The following is a 24906-nucleotide window of genomic DNA, read 5'->3' on the forward strand; positions in this document are numbered from 1 at the left end:
GAGCTCAATTCTTTGGAACAGTGTGTAACACTGACTCACACCAGGAGTGTAGAGGCCTTTGTGAGCTGACTGTGACTTTTGAGTAGAGCAGAAACTTAAGTCAATCTATCTATCTATCTATCTGTCTGTCTATCTATCTATCTATCTATCTATCTATCTATCTATCTATCTATCTATCTATCTACCTATCTATCTATCTGTCTGTCTGTCTATCTATCTATCTTTATCTCAACACACCATTGGAAAGGCGGGTGTGAGTGAGTGAGTGTGCGCGTGTATGTGTGTAGAAAGGTGGGGCGCGTGTCACGAGCCGTGATTTTGAAGTTAGTGCAAAGGAAGGGGGAAGGGGCTGCGGCGGAGGGCTACACTCTGCACACTCGACCTCTCTGACAGGTCTGAGGGGGAAAGCGAACCCAGAACACTGGCTGCTTCAGTGAAGTCACAGCTAACACTCAGTCAGCAGTGATTTTTTTCTTTTTTTTGAAGAGCAGGCGCATATTTAAATACGAGGCTCGAACAGGGACTGCATGTAGCACAGAGCTATAGTAACTACTTCAAGTGGACTAGTTTTCTTAGCGGAGGTGCGGAGCTTTTTGATTCAGGACTGGCGTAGGGGGGGCACCGGTGAATGGGAACAGTCAGTGGATCCGTGTGGCAGAAACGGAGGCTGCACAAACTAATCACCGCTGCCCATCACGTTCGACTTTTGGGTACATTTTAGGGCACAAACGGACAAGACCCACCACTCCTCCACCTCGTCCTCCTCCTGCTGCTGCCGCCGCTGCTGCTGTCCCCTTCCCCTCTCCTTCCTCACCGATTCTACTCCAGACTGACCAACCCTCCAGAAATGGCTCAGATACTGCCGATACGATTTCAGGAACACCTGCAGGTAAGCGCTAACCCCCTCCCAACAATATCAGCTTACGTGTGTTGGTCCACGAGGCCCCGTAAACACACGGCACATGTCGCATTTAAACGGAACCTGAAACAAGATTGGAGGCTGGTGCTCAATATAGACACAGTGAACAGGCCCAGTTTTCTCCTGCCGGGCTGATGATGACTTGTAAAAATTGAGATGGTACACAGCTCCACTGCGGACCACTGTGTGTGTGTGTTTATACGCCGCAGCAGATTTTCACGCATAATGTGGAAAAACGCCGCTGTCATCTTCAATTGGCGCCGGTGTCAACTGCTGTGCTGTGACACTTATTTTGTTACTGAGCTCAGCTGTTCGTGTCTGAGCCGCGAACGACACTTAGCAGCTTCACATGTTGTTGCCATGTTCTGCAGCAATATGATCAACACACAACAACAACACACCAGTGAGTGTGTCTGCATAGTTCATGTATGTACTGATCTGGGCCTAAACTCATAATAATACTGATAGTAATATATAGTCAGAGTTGGTTGCACTGACATCACTTAAGTTCACAAAGTCATTACTTGTCTGGAAGCAGACAGACTCATACTCAGCAGAATCCTGGATTTAGCAGAAACCAAATCCTCTTTCTCCCCCCACTTTCAGTAACACTGGCCTCGTTTTAGGTACACGTTCTTTTTGTAAGTCAAAAACATGTGTCAAAATATCGTTTTAGATGAAATATTGTCTTGATCTACACACATCTTATTCTACAGTCTGAAGAGAACATCTTTGTTTCTGCACAAATATCACACAGTAATCATTTAAAACATTTTTTTAATAAAATGAGAATACTGATATACAAATGAGCATTCCCTCTGATATCGCAAGTCATATCACAATCCTTTTTTAAAAAATAATCACTATTAGTTATTATTCAAAATCTTTCTGCCCTAGTATTGACATTATAGTAACACACAGTTGTTGTAGATTTGTTGGCTTCATATCCATGATGTGACTCTCCCCTTCCATCACATCCCAAAAAAAGCCTAATTGGATTGAGATCTGGTGACCTGGTGTAGAGGCCATTTGAGTACAGTAACCTCACTGACATGTTCAAGAAACCAGGAGATGGATACACTGTGGTCTTAAAGGGATGAACATGGTCAGCAACTATAGTCCAACACCACTCTGAATAATTGTTGAAAGCAGGGTGGATCCGTACTTCCATAGAGTCATCTATAGTCATATAGAGTATATATATATATATATATGATTGAGATGCAACTCTGCCCTTTGCTCTGATTGTTGATATTTTTATATCAGAAGTATATAAATGCAGCTTCGAAATGATATTCATCAACATGAGTTGATGGCTTGTTGCTGTTGGCAGCTTCCCGGCGTAAGAAGGAAGATAGACATGTCACAAACAAGCAGCCAGTTGTTTGGTCGTCTGTGGAGGAACTATTTTTACTACGGCCCCTTTTTTTCCCCTTGTTTGCACTTTGACAATCGTTCCATAGCAGACCCAGAACTTGGTGCCTTGTAGCCAAAGGAGAAACTTTGTAGCGCACCCCCTCTGCTTCCCCTAGTCTGTAGCCTGTTGTTATGGTAACGCAGGCAGTGAAATGGCCTTTCACTAGGAAAAAAAAAAGCTAAGAGCCCCCACCCCCCCTCTTTGCACCCTTCCTCTGGCCAGTAACCCTACTTTTGTCAGCCAAAGAGCCTTTATTCACCTTAAAAACCATGCTGACCAAGAGAGCTTGGAGACAACCAGGCTCTACTCCTCTGTGACATTGTCTAGTTTATTGAGTTATATCGCTTACACCAGTGCATACCTATCATATAGCAATTTGTTGATTTAGCTATAATGCTATAATGCTACAATGACCATACAGTATAATTACTTCCCAATTACTGTATTGGAACTCATCCAGAAAATATGGGAAACACATGTATGCAGTTTTAAAATAATAATTTTCCAGAAAAAAAAGCAGCATCTACAGGTTAGTGTCAAGTATTTAGTGTAACCCACACTTTCAGAGTCGCAGAACCCTGGCTTTCTTTCACCTGGAGTGGAACCCCAAATAATGTTATTGATAAAACCTGTGATTGTCCTACAATTGAAATATCTGCTGCGGAAAAAGGTCTATTACTCCAATGCTAATGATCAGAAGAATTTGACCAACATGAAAGCAACACAGCTGGTGGTGCCCTGGGACTGTAGCAAAGGACTGTACATCTCCTAAGACAATCTCCTTGAGACACTGATAAGCTGCAGACTGCTGCTTTATATCCCACATCTACCGTGAAATCTCAGCTCTGCAACAGTCGTATCCCCCTGTGGATCTAGGTGGCTCCAGTTAGGTAAAAAATGCTTGGAATTTGCAGACCCAGGAGTTTGGGCCTCAAGTTGTTAAGTTTTTTTCTCCCTGGTCTGGTATTTACAGCTGAATGTCTGTAGTCCCAGCCTGGGTTCAGCAGTGATGTACCTAGCATCATGATGAGGTACCAGCCTGTAGAACAAATTGTTTCTTCACCATTACTGTGGTGTTCAGTGTGGATGTGGAGGATGATGCATGCATCTCAGAGCTATTGTTATAGCAGTGAATAATTCAACAGTGTTGGTTTTTTCACGCCACTGATTGTCTTCCACATACTGTCATTAATCTTGTGGCAAAATCTCCCTCCATCATTTCTCTTTGGCGTCCTTGTTTGTCTAGTATGATTGATCATCTGACGTCCAGACTGTCGTGTCATGGTGTGCTTAATTTACCAAATGGCTCTGTGCCCCAGTTGGATGTTTGGAGCCAAGTGTAGGCGACTGTGGCCTCCAAACTGTGGCTAGTGTTAGGTTAATGGGATGATGAAGGAGGATAAACTCAGAGAATGGCTTGTTGGAATTATGAATATGCTAAGGTGAGGGTCATTTTTAGCAGGTTATGCGACTCCTCCGCTGTCAGTCAGTGCAGCGATGAGTGGCCTACGCACTGTAGTGGTTTGTGTTGGTGTACAAATGTCCTGCAGTTCAGAAGTCCCTGAATATCTTCCTGTTGGCTTGTGTTAGGAAATCCCATTCTGCTCTGTGGCTATTTCACAGCATCCTGTTGTGCTGCTGTATCTGTGCTGATGAACTGATGCTGCCACATCTAACCAGTGGCTGTGATAAACAGATGAGGTAAGCAGGCCCCATTTATGCCCAGCAAATCCTATCAGTATAGGAAGCAGGTTGACAGAAGACTCTATCTTAGTCTAGTTAGTAGGACGCATCTGTGACGACAGCGGTGGCTGATGGGGACGAGCATGCGTGTCTGTGCGGCATCAACAAAATTCTACCTCAAAATAAATGTAGGCCTGCAACTTTACACATCTGTTTTTGTCCATTTAATTATAAAATGCCAGAATGAAGAAAAATATATCTTGAGAGACAGATCTAAAACTAGGGATGGAAATCGGTTTCAATCTGATACTGGTCAAAATCACTGGATTGGATAATGGACAGATAAAAATGTAGAATCTGATACAATCCAAAAATCCTATATACTGTATATCACATGCTTCACTTTGCACTGGCTGTAAAAATGCTAACAAATCAGCAAAGGCATTTTAGCTGAGTCTTGTTTGGGCTGTTACACAGTTGGAGAATTACATCTTACAACAAATGTGTTGTTAACAGCTCTATACTTAAAAGGTGGAAAAGGAGTGTATTGTTGGAAGATACTCGAATTTGTGATATCGGTATCAGAAACAAATAAGTGTTATCGTCCCATCGCTATCTGAAAGTCAGGGGAAAATCACTGTATCAGAAGCATCAAATCCTTTTATCTGAGTGGAAAATGAACTCCCATACTCCCATAATAAAGTTTGGGGGCAGTGGAAAAAATCAATTAGAATTGTTCCGATTCCGATACCAGTATTGGAAATGCCTCCGATACTGCCGAAAATGTGGGCATCGGTATCGGCGAGTACTGGAGTCCATGCACCGATCCGATACCACGTAATTTATTAGAGCTCCGTTAGCTCTGACATGGTTCTTCTTTGCCGCTCTTGAAACAGTTGCGCTGTGCTGTTTTAGAGGTGTGAAGAAGAACTGATCACCCGACACCTGTAGACAAGGAGCTAACGTTAGCTCATCATGTCGGAGGTTTGGCAGTATTTACCAGTTAGCTCCATTAGCATTGTTAGCTGCGCTAGCTCCATTAGCGCGCCTACAGTCAAACTGGAGCAGCCCATTTATTAAACGAAAAGACCAGCGCTACAACTAACCAGCGTACAGTGTCTTGCGTATGTATGCCTCTGTTTTTAAAGTTTAGCGTTACTTCAGAGACTCATTTTAACAATCTGGAGTCATGTAAAAATGATGTCAAGTGCGTCCTTCCCCGGTCAGTCGTCATGGAAACATGGAGCTCTGCCAGTGCTGCGGCATTTGGACCAGAGTCAAAACAAACTCTGAGATCAAACTGGTAAAAATAAATGGTGTCCATTTGCTGTATTCGTTCATGTTTTACAGAGGGTTTAACTTTAGCCAAACCTTACCACCAATGATACTCATATCACAGTCATGCAGGCGCAGTATGATATTTTTTTTTTTTATTACACACTGGTATCGGTACTCTGTATCGGCCGATACCCACAGCATATGTATCGGAATCGGTATCGGGAGGGAAAAAATGGTATGGGAACACCTCTACAATCAATCAAATTTAATTTGACCTGAGCAAGTTAAATGGCAAATGTATAAATATAGCAATATTATAGCTCAACATTTTCACAAATGGCAGTATAACTAAAGTTAAAAAAGTGTAATGTAATAATACATTGTTTGAACACACATTGAGGTTTAACACAGATTGTAAAATGTTGCCCGCAAAGAAAGTTTGAAACCATGAATAACTTTCAAAGCAAAATTATCCGACATTTGTCATGATAAATAGAGATACTGACTGATTTTGGATATTTTTATTGGTTTGTTTTTATTGGTTTCAGCCATAAATCCAGGTCCTTCTGTTTTGTACTTGGAAGTTATTTGGACTGAGGTCTGCTGCCAACGAAAAAACATTCTAGTTGAGAGGCAAAATAAATGTCATCATAAACAAGTCTCTCACATGTACATATTAAAAGGATTTCTTGTAGAAATATTGAATTGAACAACATTAAGGCTTTTACGATGACCTATAATTTACATGACCTATGTGATTTACACTATCAAATCTACATTTTGGTCGAAGAAAGTGCAAAGCATCATCATTTCCACCATTCCCTTTTGCTGTGTTCTCCTTTTTAAATTCCTCATAAACCTCAAACCCGCAGCTGCTGATGCGACATGTCAGTCCACAGAGTCAATGACTCACCAAATACCGTCAATGCTGTATCATCAGTGAAGTTCAACTGCCGTTGTTATTGCGATATTAGTGCCGTTTTAATGATCCTGTCAGCTGTTGTGGGAAGAGGGTACATTATAGCAGTCTGTGTGAAGATGCATTACTAGATGCATCTTATGGATCACTGGAGACAGTAGGTTGTAGTCAAAGTGTGATTTTGGTCTGGAATGTTCTACTCAGAAGAGGTGGGGGGGGGGGGGGGGAGTTCTGAGTCAGTTGCTCCACCCTGAACTGTAAATTGCCAAAGTGCCTGTGTTACTGGAACTGCACTGTGCAGGCGTCGCTATCATGCTTCAATCTTTATTTCTTTCAAAAGATTCATTTGTCACCCTTGCTTAAATTAGTCTAGCTGGTTCTCTCCTAACAACCACTCTCTCTTTATTTTTGGTAGGAGGCTGGTTTGTGTCTTGAGCTCTTCCTTTCACTCCCATCCTTATTTCCCTCCTCAGTTTTGTTTACTGCAGTTTGCCTCCCCTCCCCTCCCAGACATAGTTCTGCCAGTCAGATGGAGATGCAACATATGGCTCCTAGTCCTCCCACGGGTTTCCTCTTTGGCCAGTTCAAGAGTCCTTTATGTTGCATGGCCTGCAAAACTCCACATTCTAATTCTTCATATTTGAGCTGCTCTATATTTTGATGATAGTTTTCTTTTTTTTAAAATCATTTCAGTTTTAAATGAATGTTCAAAGGAAACGATGTTCCAGCTCAACATGTACAAACAAACTAAAAATGAACAAATGTACAATAATGTAATTGTCTTTAATCCAACTATTGTGGCATGTTTCAGTTTAAAAATGAGGAATGAGAATATTAACCCTTTATTACTTGCTGCTGAAAATAGGTTTGAAAGTGTTGTACAAGCAAAGTAATGAGCTAAAAGTTGTATTAAGATGTCTGGGTTGTCGAAACGCTGTTTATTTCTTTGCAAAGAGAGACTCAAGATGAGCGACACCTCAGAGGCAGGTCAAAATGGCTCAGAGGCACAGAGAAAGTTACATAGTTTTTATAGCCAGTTGTCACGTCATTAGCTTATCTGTGCAGCATACAAAGAGAAGCCTGTCGAAGGAGAAATGTGGCCTTGGGCCTTGAAGCAACAGGAAGATTCTCAAACAGGGAGTAAGTCAGTTTTGTGTGGGAATGAATACGTTTGTGTGAATGTCTAACCTAAGCTATATGGTGAAACAAGCAATATAAGGAATAAGTGTTATTTTCTATTACACAGGGTTAAGCAATAATTCTGTTGGTTTGTTCATGAAAGTGAAGCCTCTCGCATAATTTGATGTACTTGTAATATGAAAAATAATGATTACTAGAGTTCTATATTGCCCATTTGCCCATCCTATTATCTTAAACTTACCTCTTTCATCACTTTATAGACAAAATGATAAATCTTAAAGCACAACTGGCATCTGTTACTGGCATTCATTCATCCTTCCAGACAAACTGCTTATATTTTGATTGGTGGCCAGGCAGATTTGTTGATAATAAGATTAATAAGGACTGGGTATCACTGCTGATGTCCTGAGTCCATTCAATTGAGTTTCACAAGGTCCTGATTCAATTTAATTTTCAATATGGATGAATTTAGAGATATTTCAGTTTCCAGTCTAATTTTGCTTGGTTATGAAAGAGACTTTGTGTCTCTAACAACCTGGTGCGTCATTAATGTAATGTTTATGTAAAAATGTAACTATTTACATTAATGCACTTTTATAAATTCTATAGGAGCAGAGGGTGCTGTGAGCGTGTCTTAGCCTACATTCATGTCCACTTTGCTCATCAGAAGAAGACAACAGTGATGTTTGAGGACAAAAACAAACTGAACCTTCTTTCTGAGAAAAACAATCATGACACAAAAGCATCTGAAAAGTAGTGTAAGTATTTCTGACTCCATAGATAGTAAAGTACAAAAACAAATCTGCAGAATCAGATGTTAGCTTAGCTGTTAGCTTCACCGGAGCTAACAGCTCGTGGTCACGCGAAACTATTGTGGTCAAGTCTCATGTGATTTGATGAAACTGCTAATGGCATAATATATTTTAAGATTAATCTCAGGATTTTGTACATCGATAATATTGACTATTCCAAATAAAAGTAAATATGAATTGGAAAATATGTTTTTTTTAAACTTAGCCTTAATCAGAGGTCTCAAGTCTCTGCGTGAGACACAAGCATTTCAATAAGTTCACACTCTCACACATGACATTTCTCATGCTGAGAATTGAAAAAACTCACCACACAATTAGGAATCTATGAACAGATGATGCTCTGCGTAGTCTGTTCACACAGCTGTTTTGAATTAGCAACCTATCAGCCAATCAGAAAATAGTATTTCTTGTTGCCGGGTAAAGTCTCCGCTGCGAGCACTTGTTCCAAGCATGTGCATGAATGCGCACAAATGTTGTGAATGCTTGCGCAGGTTTCATACGAGATGGAAGTGAAAGAGCATGTCACGTAATCCCTTCAATTATATCACTTAATTTATAAATAAAACAAATTATTTGGTTAATATGCTAATCTTTACTAGATTAGCATATTATCTTCAATCACTAACCAGCCCCCCCATCTTACTACTCAGTAAGGAGAACGGAATTAAGTGCAGAACCTTCTATTCACCATAGTGCACAAAAGTTTTTCTAAATCCTTTTGATAGATGAATTATGCCTTTGTTTTAAGTGTAAAATGTACCAGTGCTATGTAATTGTGATTTAAAAGGTTGTGGTTTCATCATGCTGAATCATATTTTGAATATCCATACTACTATTTGCAGTATTTCAAGATTGTTCATTGCACCACAGATAATCAGATAATCCAAACTACAGAGCCATGGTTTTAGTAGTAATAATTTTTTTGTGTGACCTCTTTTCCTCTGATATAACCAAAGACCTTTACTTGCTAGAAAATGTCCCCCAGCTTCTGACTGTTATTCCTTCCTGTTTTGTGGACGACATTATTTAAATGTCTCGGCAGTCACGATTCTTGCTTGCCCATGCAGCCAACTGAGAGATAGTGCCATCCTTGTGATGAGCGTAAGGATTCCTTTCTGCTTGCCTCAGACCGCATAATGCAGTCTGTTCAGTCATCAGAGGGATCGTGCATGTTTTGGTCTGCCCTCACAGTTCAGTGAGTTTGACTTTGTGCACAAGAATTCCTCTGTTTGGCAGCTGCTAACCTAGGTGGAGTGTTCACGTTCGTTTGTTCTGCTGGAGTTGACATAATTTTTGATATTTGTGTTTTTTTTATGTCCTCTCATGTGGAAAGTGGTAATAAGCAGTATGTGTAATAAGTATGTTTTCCAGTATAATTGCTGATAAGCGAAGCAGATCTGGAAATGTTACAGTAAATTCAGGAGATTAATAGCAGCTATATTTAGAGTGTAAAATAAAGCTCTGTCGTGTTAACATCCTGTTGTCTACTGTGTGCCCACACTTGTTCACTTGCTCCCTGTACCACCAGACTGCCTGTCTGGAGCCAAACCTTTAAGAATATTTAATATGGAAACTGGAGCAGACATGTTGATACTTTGATCAAAACACTTGGTTTGCTGCTTGCTCCTTTTTCCCCATGCAAGGCAAAGATCAGCTATTACCAAGGACTGCATGGGATTTTAATGAAAACAACTGAAATGTTTAACCTTTTGTTCTGTTGGCACATTGCAGTGTGCTTTTGCTATTAACCCATAGCTAATTTTCTTTTTTACAAGGAATACTAAAATAATAGTCTAGCTTTTATTTCAGTGTTTATCAGGTAATAAATGCTGGACAATGTAATTTAGCCCAGTTATAATGATGCCAGATGTCAGAATTCTGTGAATACAAAATGTGTGATTATGTGTATATATATATATATAATTTTATACAAGTGATATTTGTGATGGGTCTTATTTAAAGTCAAATGAATTACCTGCTGACTGTCACTTTGTAGTTACTGTTCAGACATGAGCAGGATGTTCAGCTTTATATTAAACCCTCCATATCAAGTTTTGTGATTATTAAATAATATCATTTTAAAAATATATATCATTTTAGCTGTGTTAGACAGTAATCCATATTTTATGCCTCAGTTGTTTCTGTAACCATATACATTGGCTAATCATAAAGTTTCTCATTGTTGCTTTTTTTTTCTGTATTCTAAATTTAACAGTTGCAGAACCTGGGCATAAACCCAGCCAACATAGGGTTCAGCTATCTGACCATGGAGTCGGACAAGTTCATCTGCATCAGAGAGAAAGTGGGTGAGCAGAACCAGGTGGTGATGATAGACATGTCAGACCCCACCAACCCAATCAGGAGACCGATCTCTGCCGACAGTGCCATCATGAACCCCGCCAGCAAGGTCATCGCTCTGAAAGGTGAGAACATGAAGTAGCAAACATGGACTGTATATAGAAGTGGACGTAGTATTTCGATTGGAAAAGTGAAGTCTACAAGGTGGTTTTGATCATTCAAAAAGTCATTTAACATTTTTCTATGGAATCAATGGTCCAAGCTCCTTTTCAATAGAAAATGATGTACATTTTGTAAAGAATGTTAACATTTTTAGGGTAAAATGGACAACAAAAAACAGCACATGATGGGACACCAGCGTGACTGATAACCAATAAATGTCAGCTTTCAAAAACTGACATGGTGCTCTTGAAATTGTGACTCTCGAGGCTTCATAATGGAAGTTTGTTCTGCAACTGGAAAACTACGTCCATTTTTTTCATACAGTCTGTGGGGGCAAAACTTTCAGCTAGCCACACTAGTGGTTATTACAGGAGACAAGAAAACATTTGTTTGCTGATATTGCTAGTGGCTTTATTCCAAGTACTGAGGGTATTATTGTTGTTTCTGTTCCAGAATAAAATCACTGCACTATTTTTTCCCCTTTCATTTGAACAAATTTAGCCATATACTAGCACTGCCGTGGGAAAGCTACGGTTATGAAATGACTAATGCTCCGTCAGTGCCGTAAATATGTAGAGTACACTCAGTCCTATTGCCTGAACGTAATGAATGGGTTGTGTAAATTGATTTTCTGCCAGTGAACATAGCCCTTTGAACACACTGAAGTGCTGATCAGGATGGTTTGCCTCTGATACTTCTTTCTCTCCCTCCTCCTCCTCCTCCCAGAGGTTTGCTCTCCCCCCTCTGGTCTATTGTTTTCTCACCTGATTGACACTTTGCTTTTTCTCCCTTGCTTTCTGTCATTTCTCAGACGGTGAGTTTTGCTTTCTGTCTGTCTAACAGTCTGGCACTCTGTTGTGATGATACAGTAGCCATGTCGCTCTCATAAAAGCCTCCCACATACTGCTGTCAAGTGCACAGGCCTAGTTTGACCTCTGATCAATAAAAGTATTTAGAAAGGACTTCTACACACCCATCACACCCCTACGCCGACCTAACTCTCAGCCACATACACTAGTTTCTTTCTTTCTTTTATAAGAAATATATGTGTTGGCATGACTTGTGTGTTGGTGGAGTGTATGTGTCAGACATTACACAGTGGGTTTTGGCACTGTGTGTGTGTTTGGATGACTGAGTCAATCTGTGGCACCTTTAATGGTAAAGGAGGTTCACCATGTGTGCAATAGTCTAGAAAATAGGAACATTATTATGGTCTTCTTAAAGCTTCCTTAAAATATACAGGTTGATTTGTATTTGTCTGGTTTGAGCACTTGGTGCTTACATCCTTCGTCATCTCTTGCTACTTTAAATAAACATTTAATGTTACTGTCAGCATAAATTAAATAGTCCTATTAAAAGCAGTTCTTCCATTAAGTAACAGTTCCTATTGAGGGCTGTTGATTTTAAATGCACTTTTGCAAATTTAAAGCACCACAAACACGATTTAATTTCAGCTGTAACGTATTATGCTGGTGCGAGAACATTTTAGGTGCAGAAAAGCCAAATATGGGCACATATCACAAGTATGGGTGAACTATATGGACTGTGTGATGAAACATCTGTCTCTCATTTCCAACACCATCATCTCAAATCCATGTGTATGTCCATTTTTTATGGATTAAAAGTTTGTGTTTGATATTTTTGTACCTGCTGTACTCGCTGTGCTCACGTCTCTGTGTTTCTTTACCTCACCTCAGCTGCCAAGACTCTTCAGATCTTCAACATTGAGATGAAGAGCAAGGTGAAGGCCCACACCATGATCGAGGATGTCATGTTCTGGAAGTGGATATCGGTAAACACTGTTGCCTTGGTGACGGACGCGGCCGTCTTTCACTGGAGCATGGAGGGGGATTCCCAGCCAACCAAAGTATTTGATCGGCATGCCAGTTTGGCCGGATGTCAGATCATAAACTACAGAACTGACGAACAACAGAAGTGGCTGTTGCTGATAGGGATCTCTGCACAGGTATGAGCTCACATGTGAACGTGTTTACTCATGCCACATCAACATTGCATATCTGAACATATGAAAGCAGTTGGCTTGGTGTATCACTCTTTTGTCTGATCCCTTATTTACATGCTGATAAGACAAACATCCACTTTGGGACTGAGAACACGTCAGACATTTTTTTTCTCTTTCCGTTTTGCTCCTCTCTATTTTTCACACTAACCTTACTTTCCAGAGGATTAATGCACAAATGCTTTATAACAGAACAAATCTTTTTTGGAAAACCTGTTCATACATGAATATGATAATGACAAATCATCATTGGAGCAATACCTCTGTGCCGCAGTGCAGTAATTATTGAATCATTATTTTTGCTTGAGTTGTTTGACAGCAGGGACTGAATAATTATGCGAGTTGACCTTTTACAAAATGTTACATGAGTGGTGCAGAAAAAGGAGCACAGACTAATTGGAGCTAAATTCAATAACTTACTGCTGTCTGTGGTCGGTCTTTGCCAAAAGTTAAGTTCATTGCAGCCTGTAGCATTTCCTATTCTCTACCCTGTGCCATTTCATGAACATGCTCGGTCGGGAGAGGCATTTAACGAACAGCCTGATCTAACAAGCAGAGGTGGTAAATAGAAAATGGCCTGAAATGATAGTCTTGGTTGACCATTCAAAGCTGCTTTACACTACGGTTCATGTGCAGCACTTTTTTTATATCGCACATCTATGATACCCATGAACACACTTCTGGCACAAGCATCAGGAGTAACTTGATGTTAAGTGCTGCCCATGGCCACATTGGCATCACTTAGACAAGTGGAACAAGGGATCGAACCGACAACTTTGTGGTTGAAAGATGACCTACTTCTTTTGACCGCAAAGTTGCTGAACCATGGCCCAAACCAGTCTGTCAGCTCCTGACTCAATAATGTGTTGTTGGAGGCTTGAAAGTTTTGTCTACATTTATAATTGAACCCCATGAGACTCGCTAGAGACCTGTATTGTCCAATCACCTTTGATCTTCAAGAGTTAAATGTGTGTTACTGACTTAACAGACCCTTTATTTATTTTACTCTTGTTTTGCAGCAAAACCGTGTAGTTGGAGCAATGCAACTTTACTCTGTTGACAGGAAAGTGTCCCAACCCATCGAAGGCCATGCTGCTGCCTTCGGGGAGTTTAAAGTGGAGGGAAATGCCAACCCCTCCACCCTCTTTTGCTTTGCTGTGCGTTCACAGGCCGGGGGAAAGGTGAGGCCACCTGGATTGTAAGCAAGGATTTCATCCATGATGCTATCAAGATGTTTTTTTTTTTATTCTAGTCTCTTTTCAATTCAGGCCCCTGAATTGTACAAAAACACAGTGTTTTAAGAAGAAATGAACGTTAGTGTATCATGCTTTTTGGTCACCAAACTGTAAATTAGTTTATTAGTTTTCTTGCGTTTCTCTCTGCTGTCTCACTTGTTTGTACTTGCTTTACTGTGGTTGTTTGCTCACTGTGATCATTTCTCTATGTGGAATTTCCTCCTCCAGCTGCACATCATTGAGGTTGGTCAGCCAGCTGCAGGAAACCAGCCATTTGCTAAGAAAGCAGTGGACGTGTTCTTCCCTCCTGAGGCCCAGACAGACTTTCCTGTAGCTATGCAGGTGAGAAAAGACCACGGCCACTCATCAGCTGTGGACACAATGATGACTACAGAGCAACTAAATTGTCTCTCTGATCTTTCTTCTCAGATTGGTAGTAAGCATGGCGTCATATATTTAATCACCAAGTATGGGTACATCCACCTGTACGACTTGGAGTCTGGAGTGTGCATCTACATGAACCGAATCAGTGCAGAGACCATCTTTGTAACCGCGCCATATGAAACCACTTCAGGAATTATTGGGGTCAACAAGAAGGGACAGGTGAGAAACCTTTAAGTCATGTGTAATTATCCTCATTTGCTATTTTCTCTCTTGTCTTTTAATGCAATATACAACCAGATGTACAGTAAATAACCACATTAGGTATCCACCCTGGGTGCAGTAGGATTGTGTTTTTTTAAACACACCTGCCTGCAGACACAGTTACACATTTGTTTGGCTATTTTACCAACATCGTGTTAACAGTTTTTCTGTGTTTTTGGTTTTAAGGTTTTGTCTGTGTGTGTTGAAGAGGAAAATATTGTCAACTATGCCACCAACGTCCTTCAAAACCCTGACCTGGCCTTGAGGATGGCTGTGAGGTCAAACCTCGCTGGGGCTGAGGAACTTTTTGCCAGGAAGTTCAATACGCTGTTTGCCCAGGGAACTTATTCAGAAGCTGCAAAGGTTGCTGCATCAGCACCAAAGGTATGCGTGTAGTCTACTGCTGCACTTTACAGTGTAAAAGTTTTAATGTGAACCAGAGTCAAGTGCAAAATGTGAAAACCATTTTGGCAAAAGGTACTGGCACACATTTTGAATATGTAATATGTTTTTGAACTTCATGTAAATCAGTTTGTATTCCCCTGCACGCTGTATGAGTTACACACAGTCTGATTCAGATCTACACTAAAAAAAAAAAAAAATATTTCATTGAGTGACACTGTGCTTTCTGACCACGTTTTTTTTTTTTACTGATAATTCCTCCATTCTTCCCTGTCTTTCTTCCCTCAGGGGATCCTGCGGACGGCAGAGACAATCCATAAGTTCCAGAGTGTCCCGGCCCAGCCTGGTCAGGCCTCTCCGCTGTTGCAGTACTTTGGTATTCTACTGGACCAGGGACAACTTAACAAGTTTGAGTCTCTTGAGCTCTGCAGGCCTGTTCTGCAGCAGGGCCGCAAACAACTACTGGAGAAATGGCTTAAGGAGGATAAGGTACGACTGGAGAGTCAGTGCTGCAGAGCAGGTTTTTCAAAGCCAGAGCTGATTCATTGATGTACCTAAAAAAACTCCAAAGTCATTTTCAGTGATGGTGTATAAATGGTGCTTCTCTCATCTCCATAATGATTATACTCAAACATATGTTCTGTAGCTTGAGTGCTCAGAGGAGCTGGGAGACCTGGTGAAGGCCTCTGACCCCACACTGGCTCTAAGTGTGTACCTCAGAGCTAACGTCCCCAACAAGGTCATCCAGTGCTTTGCAGAGACTGGCCAGTTCCAGAAGATTGTGCTGTATGCTAAAAAGGTAATCACTTTATATGCTACACCACTGGTTTTGAAAAGGAAAATATCATGTTACGTTGGAAGCCTTGTTGAAATAAGGTGATGTATATATTTATGTTTGATTTGTTTATCGAGCCCAGATTTATGAATTCTTAATGACTGTATTGTGCTGTTACGGTGCCTTCGAAGGTGGGCTACACGCCAGACTGGGTGTTCTTGCTGAGAAATGTGATGCGTGTCAACCCGGACCAGGGACTGCAGTTTGCCCAGATGCTGGTGCAGGATGAGGAGCCGCTGGCCAACATTAACCAGGTAAAGAACACACCGGCATTACCACTCACTCACTGGAGACGTCCTGTATTGCTTTTACTCTTTTACATCGCACATGCATGCTAACACACAAAGAGCCCAGTTTGGGACCCTCCGTCAGTGTTATTCCAGATGTGCCAGCAATGCCAGGAATTTGCTGAGTCACTGATTCCCCCCCCCCCCCCCCAAAAGTCACATCATCACTCTGCTCAGCTCAAGTCTAACATGCCGCACTTGATGACTTGCTGCTTTTACAAGTTAGGAGCCCCACCCCATTTTTAGTTGTGTGTCCTCTAGAGATGTTGTTAAATCCGAAAAAGCAGAAACATCTGGCCTGTGATGCCGTATAGTGTGTGACTCTGATCATACTTTGCGTGAATATAAAAATTGAACATTGATCACACTGTGTTCTCTCCAGAACCATATTCATTTTTTTCCTCATTTGCTCTTTGGTAGATTGTAGATGTTTTCATGGAGGGCAACTTGATCCAGCAGTGCACCTCCTTCCTACTGGATGCTCTAAAGAACAACCGCCCAGCTGAAGGACACTTACAGACACGTCTGCTTGAGATGAACCTCATCCATGCCCCCCAGGTGAACATTCAGGCCCAATCTGAAAAATAACAAACAAGAACCTCCCCTTTGGTCATCTTAAAACATAATTTGTGTTTTCTTGTGTGTTATGAACTTTTTTTAGGTAGCAGATGCAATCCTGGGGAACCAGATGTTCACACACTATGACCGTGCCCACGTTGCTCAGTTATGTGAAAAGGCAGGTCTGCTGCAGAGAGCTCTTGAACACTACACTGACCTGTATGATATCAAACGAGCCGTGGTGCACACACATCTGCTCAACCCTGAGGTATGCCTGTACAAGTTCAATCATGCTTAATTAATAACCCTCTTTAGGGTGCTGCCACTTTTTATTTTATTTTACTTTTTAATGTTGTGTGAAAAGGCCTGAACACACTCCTTTTTTCCTTCTTCCTGCTCAGCCTGCTCTCTCACTTTCTCCCCATCTTTTTTCTGTCTCTGATTCTGCCTTTTAGTGGCTGGTAAACTTCTTCGGCTCTTTATCAGTAGAAGACTCGTTGGAGTGTTTAAGGGCCATGCTATCAGCTAACATCAGACAGAACCTGCAGCTGTGTGTCCAGGTAGCATCTAAGTATCATGAGCAGCTGGGAACTGAAGCGTTAGTGGAGCTCTTTGAGTCCTTCAAGAGTTATGAGGGTAGGTGTGTCATACGTGGGCTGACCGTGGTCATGATGGGGAAAAAAATTGTGAGAATAAGTGTTAAATAAGTGAATGAAGCTGATTGTCATGCTGTTTCTCCCTCTGTCTTCTCTTTTCAAGGATTGTTTTACTTCCTTGGGTCAATTGTGAATTTCAGCCAGGAGCCCGATGTCCACTTTAAATACATCCAGGCTGCGTGTAAGACGGGCCAAATCAAGGAAGTGGAGAGAATATGCAGAGAGAGCAACTGCTATGATCCAGAGAGGGTTAAAAACTTCCTCAAGGTAAAATAAGCCCCTTTGATCATGAATGAGTTCATACAATTTGTGAATATATATGTGTGTATATACTGTATACATATATATGTATATATGTATATATATACATATATATATATATATATATATAACTTTATATAACTTTATGTTTCTTGTTTTTGCAGGAGGCCAAACTAACAGACCAGCTTCCTCTCATCATTGTGTGTGACCGCTTCGACTTTGTCCATGATTTGGTTCTTTACCTCTACCGTAACAGTCTACAGAAATACATTGAAATCTACGTACAGAAGGTAAGAGGAAGGCTACGGTTACCTGACAATACAAAACCACTTTCTGGTCTAAATCTCACTGTTTTATGCTGCTCATTCCCCTTTTAAATCAGTATTTGCACTTGTTTTCAGGTGAACCCTAGTCGTTTACCTGTGGTGATCGGTGGGCTGTTGGATGTAGACTGTGCGGAGGACGTCATCAAGAACCTGATCATGGTGGTAAGAGGCCAGTTTTCCACTGATGAGCTGGTGGAGGAGGTCGAGAAGAGGAACAGGTAAGACAAAATCCTCTTGCACAGTGGCTGCTCTCGCTTCCATTCTGTTCATTCCTTGTATATCAAAGTAATATGCAGTGATATTGCATATAAACCCTTGTGCCTTTTAAGGCTGATCACAGGTTGAGTAATGAAGCTCATAACTTTGGGAGTTTTTTGCCTTTATTAAATAGCACTCAGTGTAGAGGCAAACAGAGAGTAAAGAGAGAGAGAAGAGGGATGAAATAATGTCCTAAACCAGATTGTAACTATGGATAATGCAGTTATGTGCCATGGCTTGCAACCCTTTGAATACTACGTAACTGATTTATGGAAGACTTAAGGTGCCATTTACTCCCAGTGGTGATTTTCTCCACTCTGGGTTTTTCTTGGATACTTCACTAATGAGAGACCAATTAGCCTCATCTAATAGAGCTATTTCTTCTTCTACAAATTCAAAGAAAAACAAAGTGAATCAATGTGAGAAAGTGTTGACATGAATAATTCAAAGTCCAGCATGAAAAAAATGCACTGTGCATTTATTCACACTGCACAATGCTGCCATCTAGTGTTTGTAAATGTCAACATTGAAATCTGAAACGTCTTCTGTGATCTTCTCAGGTTAAAGTTACTTTTGCCATGGCTGGAGTCCCGTATCCACGAAGGCTGCGAGGAGCCGGCCACACACAACGCCCTAGCCAAGATCTACATTGACAGCAACAACACACCCGAGCGTTTCCTGAAGGAGAATCCGTTCTATGACAGCGCCGTAGTCGGACGATACTGCGAGAAGCGAGACCCTCACCTGGCCTGTGTGGCTTATGAGAGAGGGCAGTGCGACATGGACCTCATTAAAGTGTGTAGATTACATGGAGTAGCGAGGGAATGTTCATTCATGCAATTTTCATCAACACTTCATGTCTTTTATTCTCAGGTGTGCAATGACAACTCATTGTTTAAGAGTGAGGCTCGGTACCTGGTCCGACGGAAAGATCCAGAGCTTTGGGTGAACGTGTTGGAAGAAGACAATCCCTATAGAAGACCACTCATTGACCAGGTTGGGTTTTCCCCAGCTCCCCGTCTGAGGTGACACAGACTCTGGCTGAGTGGTAATTTCCTATGTTTCTGTTTCTTATTTAATTTTGTTTCAGGTGGTGCAGACCGCACTGTCAGAGACCCAGGACCCAGAGGAGGTGTCCGTCACCGTCAAGGCCTTCATGACCGCAGACCTGCCCAATGAGCTGATCGAACTGCTGGAGAAGATTGTACTTGATAACTCTGTCTTCAGTGAACACAGGTACAGGCTCATACCTGTACCATTATCCCCGAACCCCAGCTAGGGCTGCAGTGATAATCGATTACTAAATTAACCATCAAACCATTTTGATAATCAAATATTTTCTGGTTTACTTGCTCAATGTAACAAAGAAATCATTTGAGAACATCATCATCATGAATTGATTATGGAGGTCATTGTTACTTGCAACCCTGACCACAACACTCGGTCGTTGTTTTGAAAAATCCCACCGTGTTTCACCAGAAACCTCCAGAACCTGCTGATCTTGACAGCCATCAAAGCGGACCGCACTCGTGTGATGGAGTACATCAACAGGCTCGACAACTACGACGCTCCAGACATTGCAAATATCGCCATTAGCAATGAGCTCTTCGAAGAGGCGTTTGCTATTTTCAAGAAGTTTGATGTCAACACCTCAGCCATACAGGTGAATTACTACATGTGTTACTTGAATAATGTTATTGAAGTACTTGGATGAGTAATGATCAGAGTAGTTTTTATTTGATAACGCGTAATGTAAAACAAAGGTAAAAAGACTGAAGATGTTTTTTTAGTCTAATAAAGTTGCATTTTTTTAAAGCATTTTTATTGCTAAGTAAAAAATGAAGTCAACTCAACTCCCTGAATCATGGTTTACGCCTTTTGTTTTATCTTATTTCAACCACCAATAATGCATGAGATGTGTCATTTATGTCTTTTCTTCTTTGTGTAGGTATTGATAGAGCACATAGGGAACTTGGATCGTGCCTACGAGTTTGCCGAGCGCTGTAATGAGCCTGCAGTTTGGAGCCAGTTAGCCCGAGCTCAGCTACAGAGAGACCTGGTCAAGGAGGCTATTGACTCATATATTAAAGCTGTGGACCCGTCGGCATACATGGAGGTGGTCAATGCAGCCAGCAAGAACAGTTAGTCTTTGTTTTATGCCGTCACATTTCTACACTGATTTTATTACTGATCGATAAACTGATCGTCGAGGTGATGTTTGTGTTTTGCAGACAACTGGGAAGACTTGGTTAAATTCCTTCAGATGGCTCGGAAGAAGGCAAGAGAGTCGTACGTGGAGACGGAGCTGATCTTTGCTTTAGCGAAGACCAACCGTCTGGCGGAGCTGGAGGAATTTGTCAGTGGGCCCAACAATGCCCACATACAGCAGGTGAGGAAGACATCCCAGCTGTTGTGACCTCTGGGCAGGAGGTTGGACTCCATATGACACTTCTTTCTCTCTTCCTCTAGGTGGGCGACAGATGTTATGAGGAGGAGATGTACGAAGCAGCAAAGCTCTTGTACAACAACGTGTCCAACTTTGCTCGTCTTGCTTCGACACTTGTCCATCTGGGAGAGTACCAGGCAGCGGTGGACAGCGCCAGGAAAGCTAACAGCACACGGACATGGAAGGAGGTAAGAGGTTCAGACTCTCGCGAACTAGCTTGGAGGCATACAGTAGGTTATTGGAAAAGTTTTTTTTCTCTTTTTCATGACTGCAAAATGTGTATTCAACAATATTCCTTTAAATGCATGTTTATATTGACATCCATATCAATAACAACAATAACTCTGATCTGCAAATGTCAGCTTGAGCCTACTTTTTAAAGTAATTAAATGCAAAATGCTATTTGTGAACCCTGTATGGATAAATATGCAATTCTTAAATAGTTTTTCAATGCCATGGATGCTCTCAGATACTCTGTAATGAAAGTGTAGAGAAACATTTTGTATAGTTTCAGTTTTTTTATTTTTATTTTTAATTTTAACAATTAAGAACACATCCCCTCTCACCATCAGGTGTGTTTCGCATGCGTGGATGGCGAAGAGTTCCGTTTGGCGCAGATCTGTGGCCTTCACATCGTGATCCATGCTGACGAGCTGGAGGACCTCATCAGCTACTATCAGGACCGTGGGTATTTTGAGGAGCTCATTGCTCTGCTGGAGGCTGCGTTGGGTCTGGAGCGGGCTCACATGGGCATGTTCACCGAGCTCGCCATCCTCTACTCCAAGTTCAAACCTCAGAAGATGAGGGAGCATTTAGAGCTTTTCTGGTCCAGAGTCAACATCCCAAAGGTACAATAGCTCTGAACAAGGAAGCGGTGTGTCAGCCATGAATACCTTTGATTTGATTTGATTTGATTTGATTTGATTTGATTTGATTTGATTTGATTTGATTTTTGTTTCTTTGGTGGTTGATGCTGCATTAAAATCATTTTGTTATCTATGTCAGCTTCAACATTTATTCTTTTGAACCAAAGGATCACATTTTCCTCTTCCTATTTGCCCAACCATAAACTCAAGAATATTTTGTAATCAAGATAAAAAGACTGTTGGCTGTTTGTTTTGGTCTTGGGAATTCCTTAAAAGCTTTGGCAAGACATCAAATTACTTTGTTTTGGTCAGATTTCCATTTGTAATTTATTCTTTTGAGCAAATAACACTTTGAATTCTTAAGAACCAAAAATACTCATTGTTAAATGAAAAGCTTTGATATAAATATTAAAACAGTAGCTATTTAACTGCAGTAAATGGTAGATTTTTTTTCAAGTCATGTTTAAGAGTCCTTGGATATGAATGTAAAATGTAATACATTTGAGTGTAATTTTATTCATTATTTGAATATTTTCCTCACTAGGTTCTTCGCGCAGCAGAGCAGTCTCACTTGTGGGGAGAGCTGGTTTTCCTTTACGACAAATACGAGGAGTTCGACAACGCTGCCCTCACAATGATGTCTCATCCGACAGATGCCTGGAAAGAAGGGCTGTTCAAGGACATCATTGCTAAGGTAGTGTAGCATAGGTGACTGGACGCTTATATTCGCTTGCAAACTTTAAATTATCTTCATTTGTTTTTTTTTTTCTGTCCTCAGGTTGCAAATGTGGAGTTGTACTACAAATCTCTTTCGTTCTACCTGGAATACAAACCCCTCCTACTTAATGACCTGCTGGCTATTCTGTCTCCACGGTTGGACCACAGCCGAGCTGTCGCCTTCATCAGCAAGGTAACCAGCTGCCGGGTCAACTTTGATGAATTGTGTCTTTGTTTTTGTCACTTGCAGATTAAACGCAGTGCCCCAACATGTTCCATGTGTCATGACATCGGTTGTTTTTGCTTGAACCAGGTGAATGAGCTCAAGCTGGTGAAGCCTTACCTGAGATCTGTGCAGAACCACAACAACAAGTCTGTTAACGAAGCTCTCAACAACCTACTGACTGAGGAGGAAGACTATCAGGTAGTCGGCCGAAAGATAATAGTGATAAACATTATAGTAATGTACTTATAATATAGTTTGCTGGTGCTTTATCCACTTAGGAAATGCTACAATTTTAGTTGTCATATTTGTTATGTCATCCGGTTTTTATGTGCGTGTGTGAGTGGTTGGATTTTTAAATCCTTTCTCAACAAGCTCTATTGGGACACATTTGAAATAGTAAATTTATAGTGAATGTAATGCTTGAGTGTAATGCTCAAGCATGTCTTGAATAAACCTGGCATAATAGACTTTTTTCATAGCAGATATTTTTATGAATGAAATATTAGGACAAACACAGCTTTTATCAATAACATTAATTAGGGTTCCACTCCAGGTTTAACATTATAAGGGTAGGTCACATTAAGTACTTGACAGTTTATACTTTTTATACACTTTTATACACTTACACTAAATACTAAATACACTTTAACCCAGGGGTGTCAAACCCAACTGACCTGGGGGCCAATGAGCATGAAGTCTGGTCAAGAAGGGGCCGGTCTAGAGGAAAAAAGTGGGGAAAAATATCTGTTTAAATGACCTTTACAATTATAACATAATATTCCATCGAGACACTACAATAAAGATTTTCATGATGATATTTCACAGAATAGAAAACTTAAAAGGGCTTTTTTATATATTGAAAAATGAATACTTCACAATAATAAAGTATTTTTGATGCAAAATAAATCAATTCATATCAAAAACAGATAAATAAATCTAAATGTAAGTAATAAAACATTTAATAATGTGATAATTACACCTGAATGGCTTATTACTATTACAGAAGTATTGCTTCTGTAATCGATAACATATTCAGTATCATATTCTGTCACCTCACTGGCAGCCATGCCTCAGACACACATGCTGTGTTTATAACATGATATTAAGTGGTGGGCCACATTTTTAAAACTGCATGTAGGTTTCCTGTGTTTTCTAGATGAATTAATTATAGCACTGTTAAAATATCAAATCTCATTGTGGCCTTAGACTTTTATTGCCCAGTGCTGTATATTGTCTGTCATGTAATATTTGACTATGTTTGTGTGTGATCCACAGGGCCTGAGAGCATCTATTGACGCTTATGACAACTTTGATACCATTGGCTTGGCTCAGAGGTTAGAGAAACATGAACTGATCGAGTTCCGACGTATCGCTGCCTACCTGTATAAAGGCAACAACCGCTGGAGACAGAGCGTAGAGCTCTGCAAAAAGGACAAACTCTATAAGGTAATACCAATGACTGACAATATTTGACAACATCAAAATACTTGTTTCTTACGTTTACACAGGACCTCTTTGCTCCTATAGGTGGCACTGTTTGTTTTCTAGACACATATGACCCATCTGGCATTAAGTAAAGATCAGTAAAGACATGTTAGTTACCTGTTCTCACAAAAAATGTCTGTTTGGACAACTTAAATGTTAATGTTGTTTCCTTTTAATGAGTCAGTCAAATATTCTGTGCTTTTGCCTTTTTACCCAGGATGCCATGTTGTACGCTGCAGAGTCTAAGGATGCTGAGCTGGCAGAGACACTGCTGCAGTGGTTCCTGGAAGAGGGCAGGAAGGAGTGCTTCGCTGCCTGCCTGTTCGCCTCCTATGACCTCCTTCACCCCGACGTGGTGCTCGAGTTGGCCTGGAGGCACAACATCATGGACTTTGCCATGCCGTACTTCATCCAGGTCATGAGAGAGTACCTCACTAAGGTTAGTGCTTTACTGAAGACAAAGAGTTTATTGTTATTTATTTTAATATTTAACATAAATGTAGGTTTCATTTTTTGTTTTTTTCTTTTAAGATTGTTTTCCTGTAGAAACCTTTGAGTATGTAAGAGGTATCGAAAACAAAATGTATACCATGATAAGACAAGAATTTAGAGATAATTGCAGTATTTAATAGCGATCTTCCTTTGGTCATTGTTTTGACCTGAACACATGTGAGGTCTCTTGAGGTTATGTCTTTGGGTTCTTTTCCAGGTTGATGAGTTTGCAGCGAAGGTGATGGTCTCTGGCCCTTTTTTTATTTCTTCTTTGTGTCCCGTCTGTCTGTTTTCGTTGTAACTTATCTCTAGGGTTTCTGATGTACAGTAGGAGCCTAGTATGGGCTGTAGACTAGTGTGGCCTTACTCACTCTGGTCTTGGAGAACTGTAGCAGTGTGTGCGCCGGGTTTTGTCCAACTTCAGCACCAACACACAACACATCTTTAATAAATTCAATAAAAGTGTAATTTCCTATTTCCAAGTAAAGGCTTTTTGGAGTCAATCAGAAACACATTCATGAAAGTATGACAGAGGGACATGCACAGGCAACCACTGTGGAAAA

General features: G+C 40.8%; 1 protein-coding gene across 2 annotated transcripts in view; it reads left to right on the forward strand.

Moving 5' to 3' along the window:
• Positions 1-374: 374 nt before the first annotated feature.
• The window catches only part of cltcl1 (clathrin, heavy chain-like 1), a 29365-nt gene continuing 4833 nt past the window's right edge, over positions 375-24906 (forward strand). The window contains exons 1-30 of one of the 2 annotated variants that reach the window (XM_058635303.1): positions 375-889; positions 10384-10591; positions 12326-12594; positions 13668-13829; positions 14112-14225; positions 14313-14486; positions 14715-14912; positions 15219-15419; positions 15577-15729; positions 15897-16019; positions 16473-16610; positions 16714-16878; positions 17066-17246; positions 17370-17533; positions 17692-17817; positions 17929-18071; positions 18672-18906; positions 18985-19107; positions 19202-19347; positions 19591-19774; positions 20060-20252; positions 20343-20500; positions 20581-20745; positions 21130-21405; positions 21968-22117; positions 22202-22333; positions 22454-22564; positions 23642-23812; positions 24069-24290; positions 24561-24587. In XM_058635303.1, the coding sequence (XP_058491286.1) occupies positions 848-889; positions 10384-10591; positions 12326-12594; positions 13668-13829; positions 14112-14225; positions 14313-14486; positions 14715-14912; positions 15219-15419; positions 15577-15729; positions 15897-16019; positions 16473-16610; positions 16714-16878; positions 17066-17246; positions 17370-17533; positions 17692-17817; positions 17929-18071; positions 18672-18906; positions 18985-19107; positions 19202-19347; positions 19591-19774; positions 20060-20252; positions 20343-20500; positions 20581-20745; positions 21130-21405; positions 21968-22117; positions 22202-22333; positions 22454-22564; positions 23642-23812; positions 24069-24290; positions 24561-24587 (4854 nt within the window). In that variant the 5' untranslated portion in view covers positions 375-847. The remainder of the gene's footprint in view (positions 890-10383; positions 10592-12325; positions 12595-13667; positions 13830-14111; positions 14226-14312; positions 14487-14714; positions 14913-15218; positions 15420-15576; positions 15730-15896; positions 16020-16472; positions 16611-16713; positions 16879-17065; positions 17247-17369; positions 17534-17691; positions 17818-17928; positions 18072-18671; positions 18907-18984; positions 19108-19201; positions 19348-19590; positions 19775-20059; positions 20253-20342; positions 20501-20580; positions 20746-21129; positions 21406-21967; positions 22118-22201; positions 22334-22453; positions 22565-23641; positions 23813-24068; positions 24291-24560; positions 24588-24906) is intronic. The other variant, XM_058635304.1, reaches the window with a different exon arrangement.

The sequence above is a fragment of the Solea solea genome, chromosome 8, assembly GCF_958295425.1.
Source record: "Solea solea chromosome 8, fSolSol10.1, whole genome shotgun sequence".
Taxonomy (NCBI): Eukaryota; Metazoa; Chordata; class Actinopteri; order Pleuronectiformes; family Soleidae; genus Solea; species Solea solea.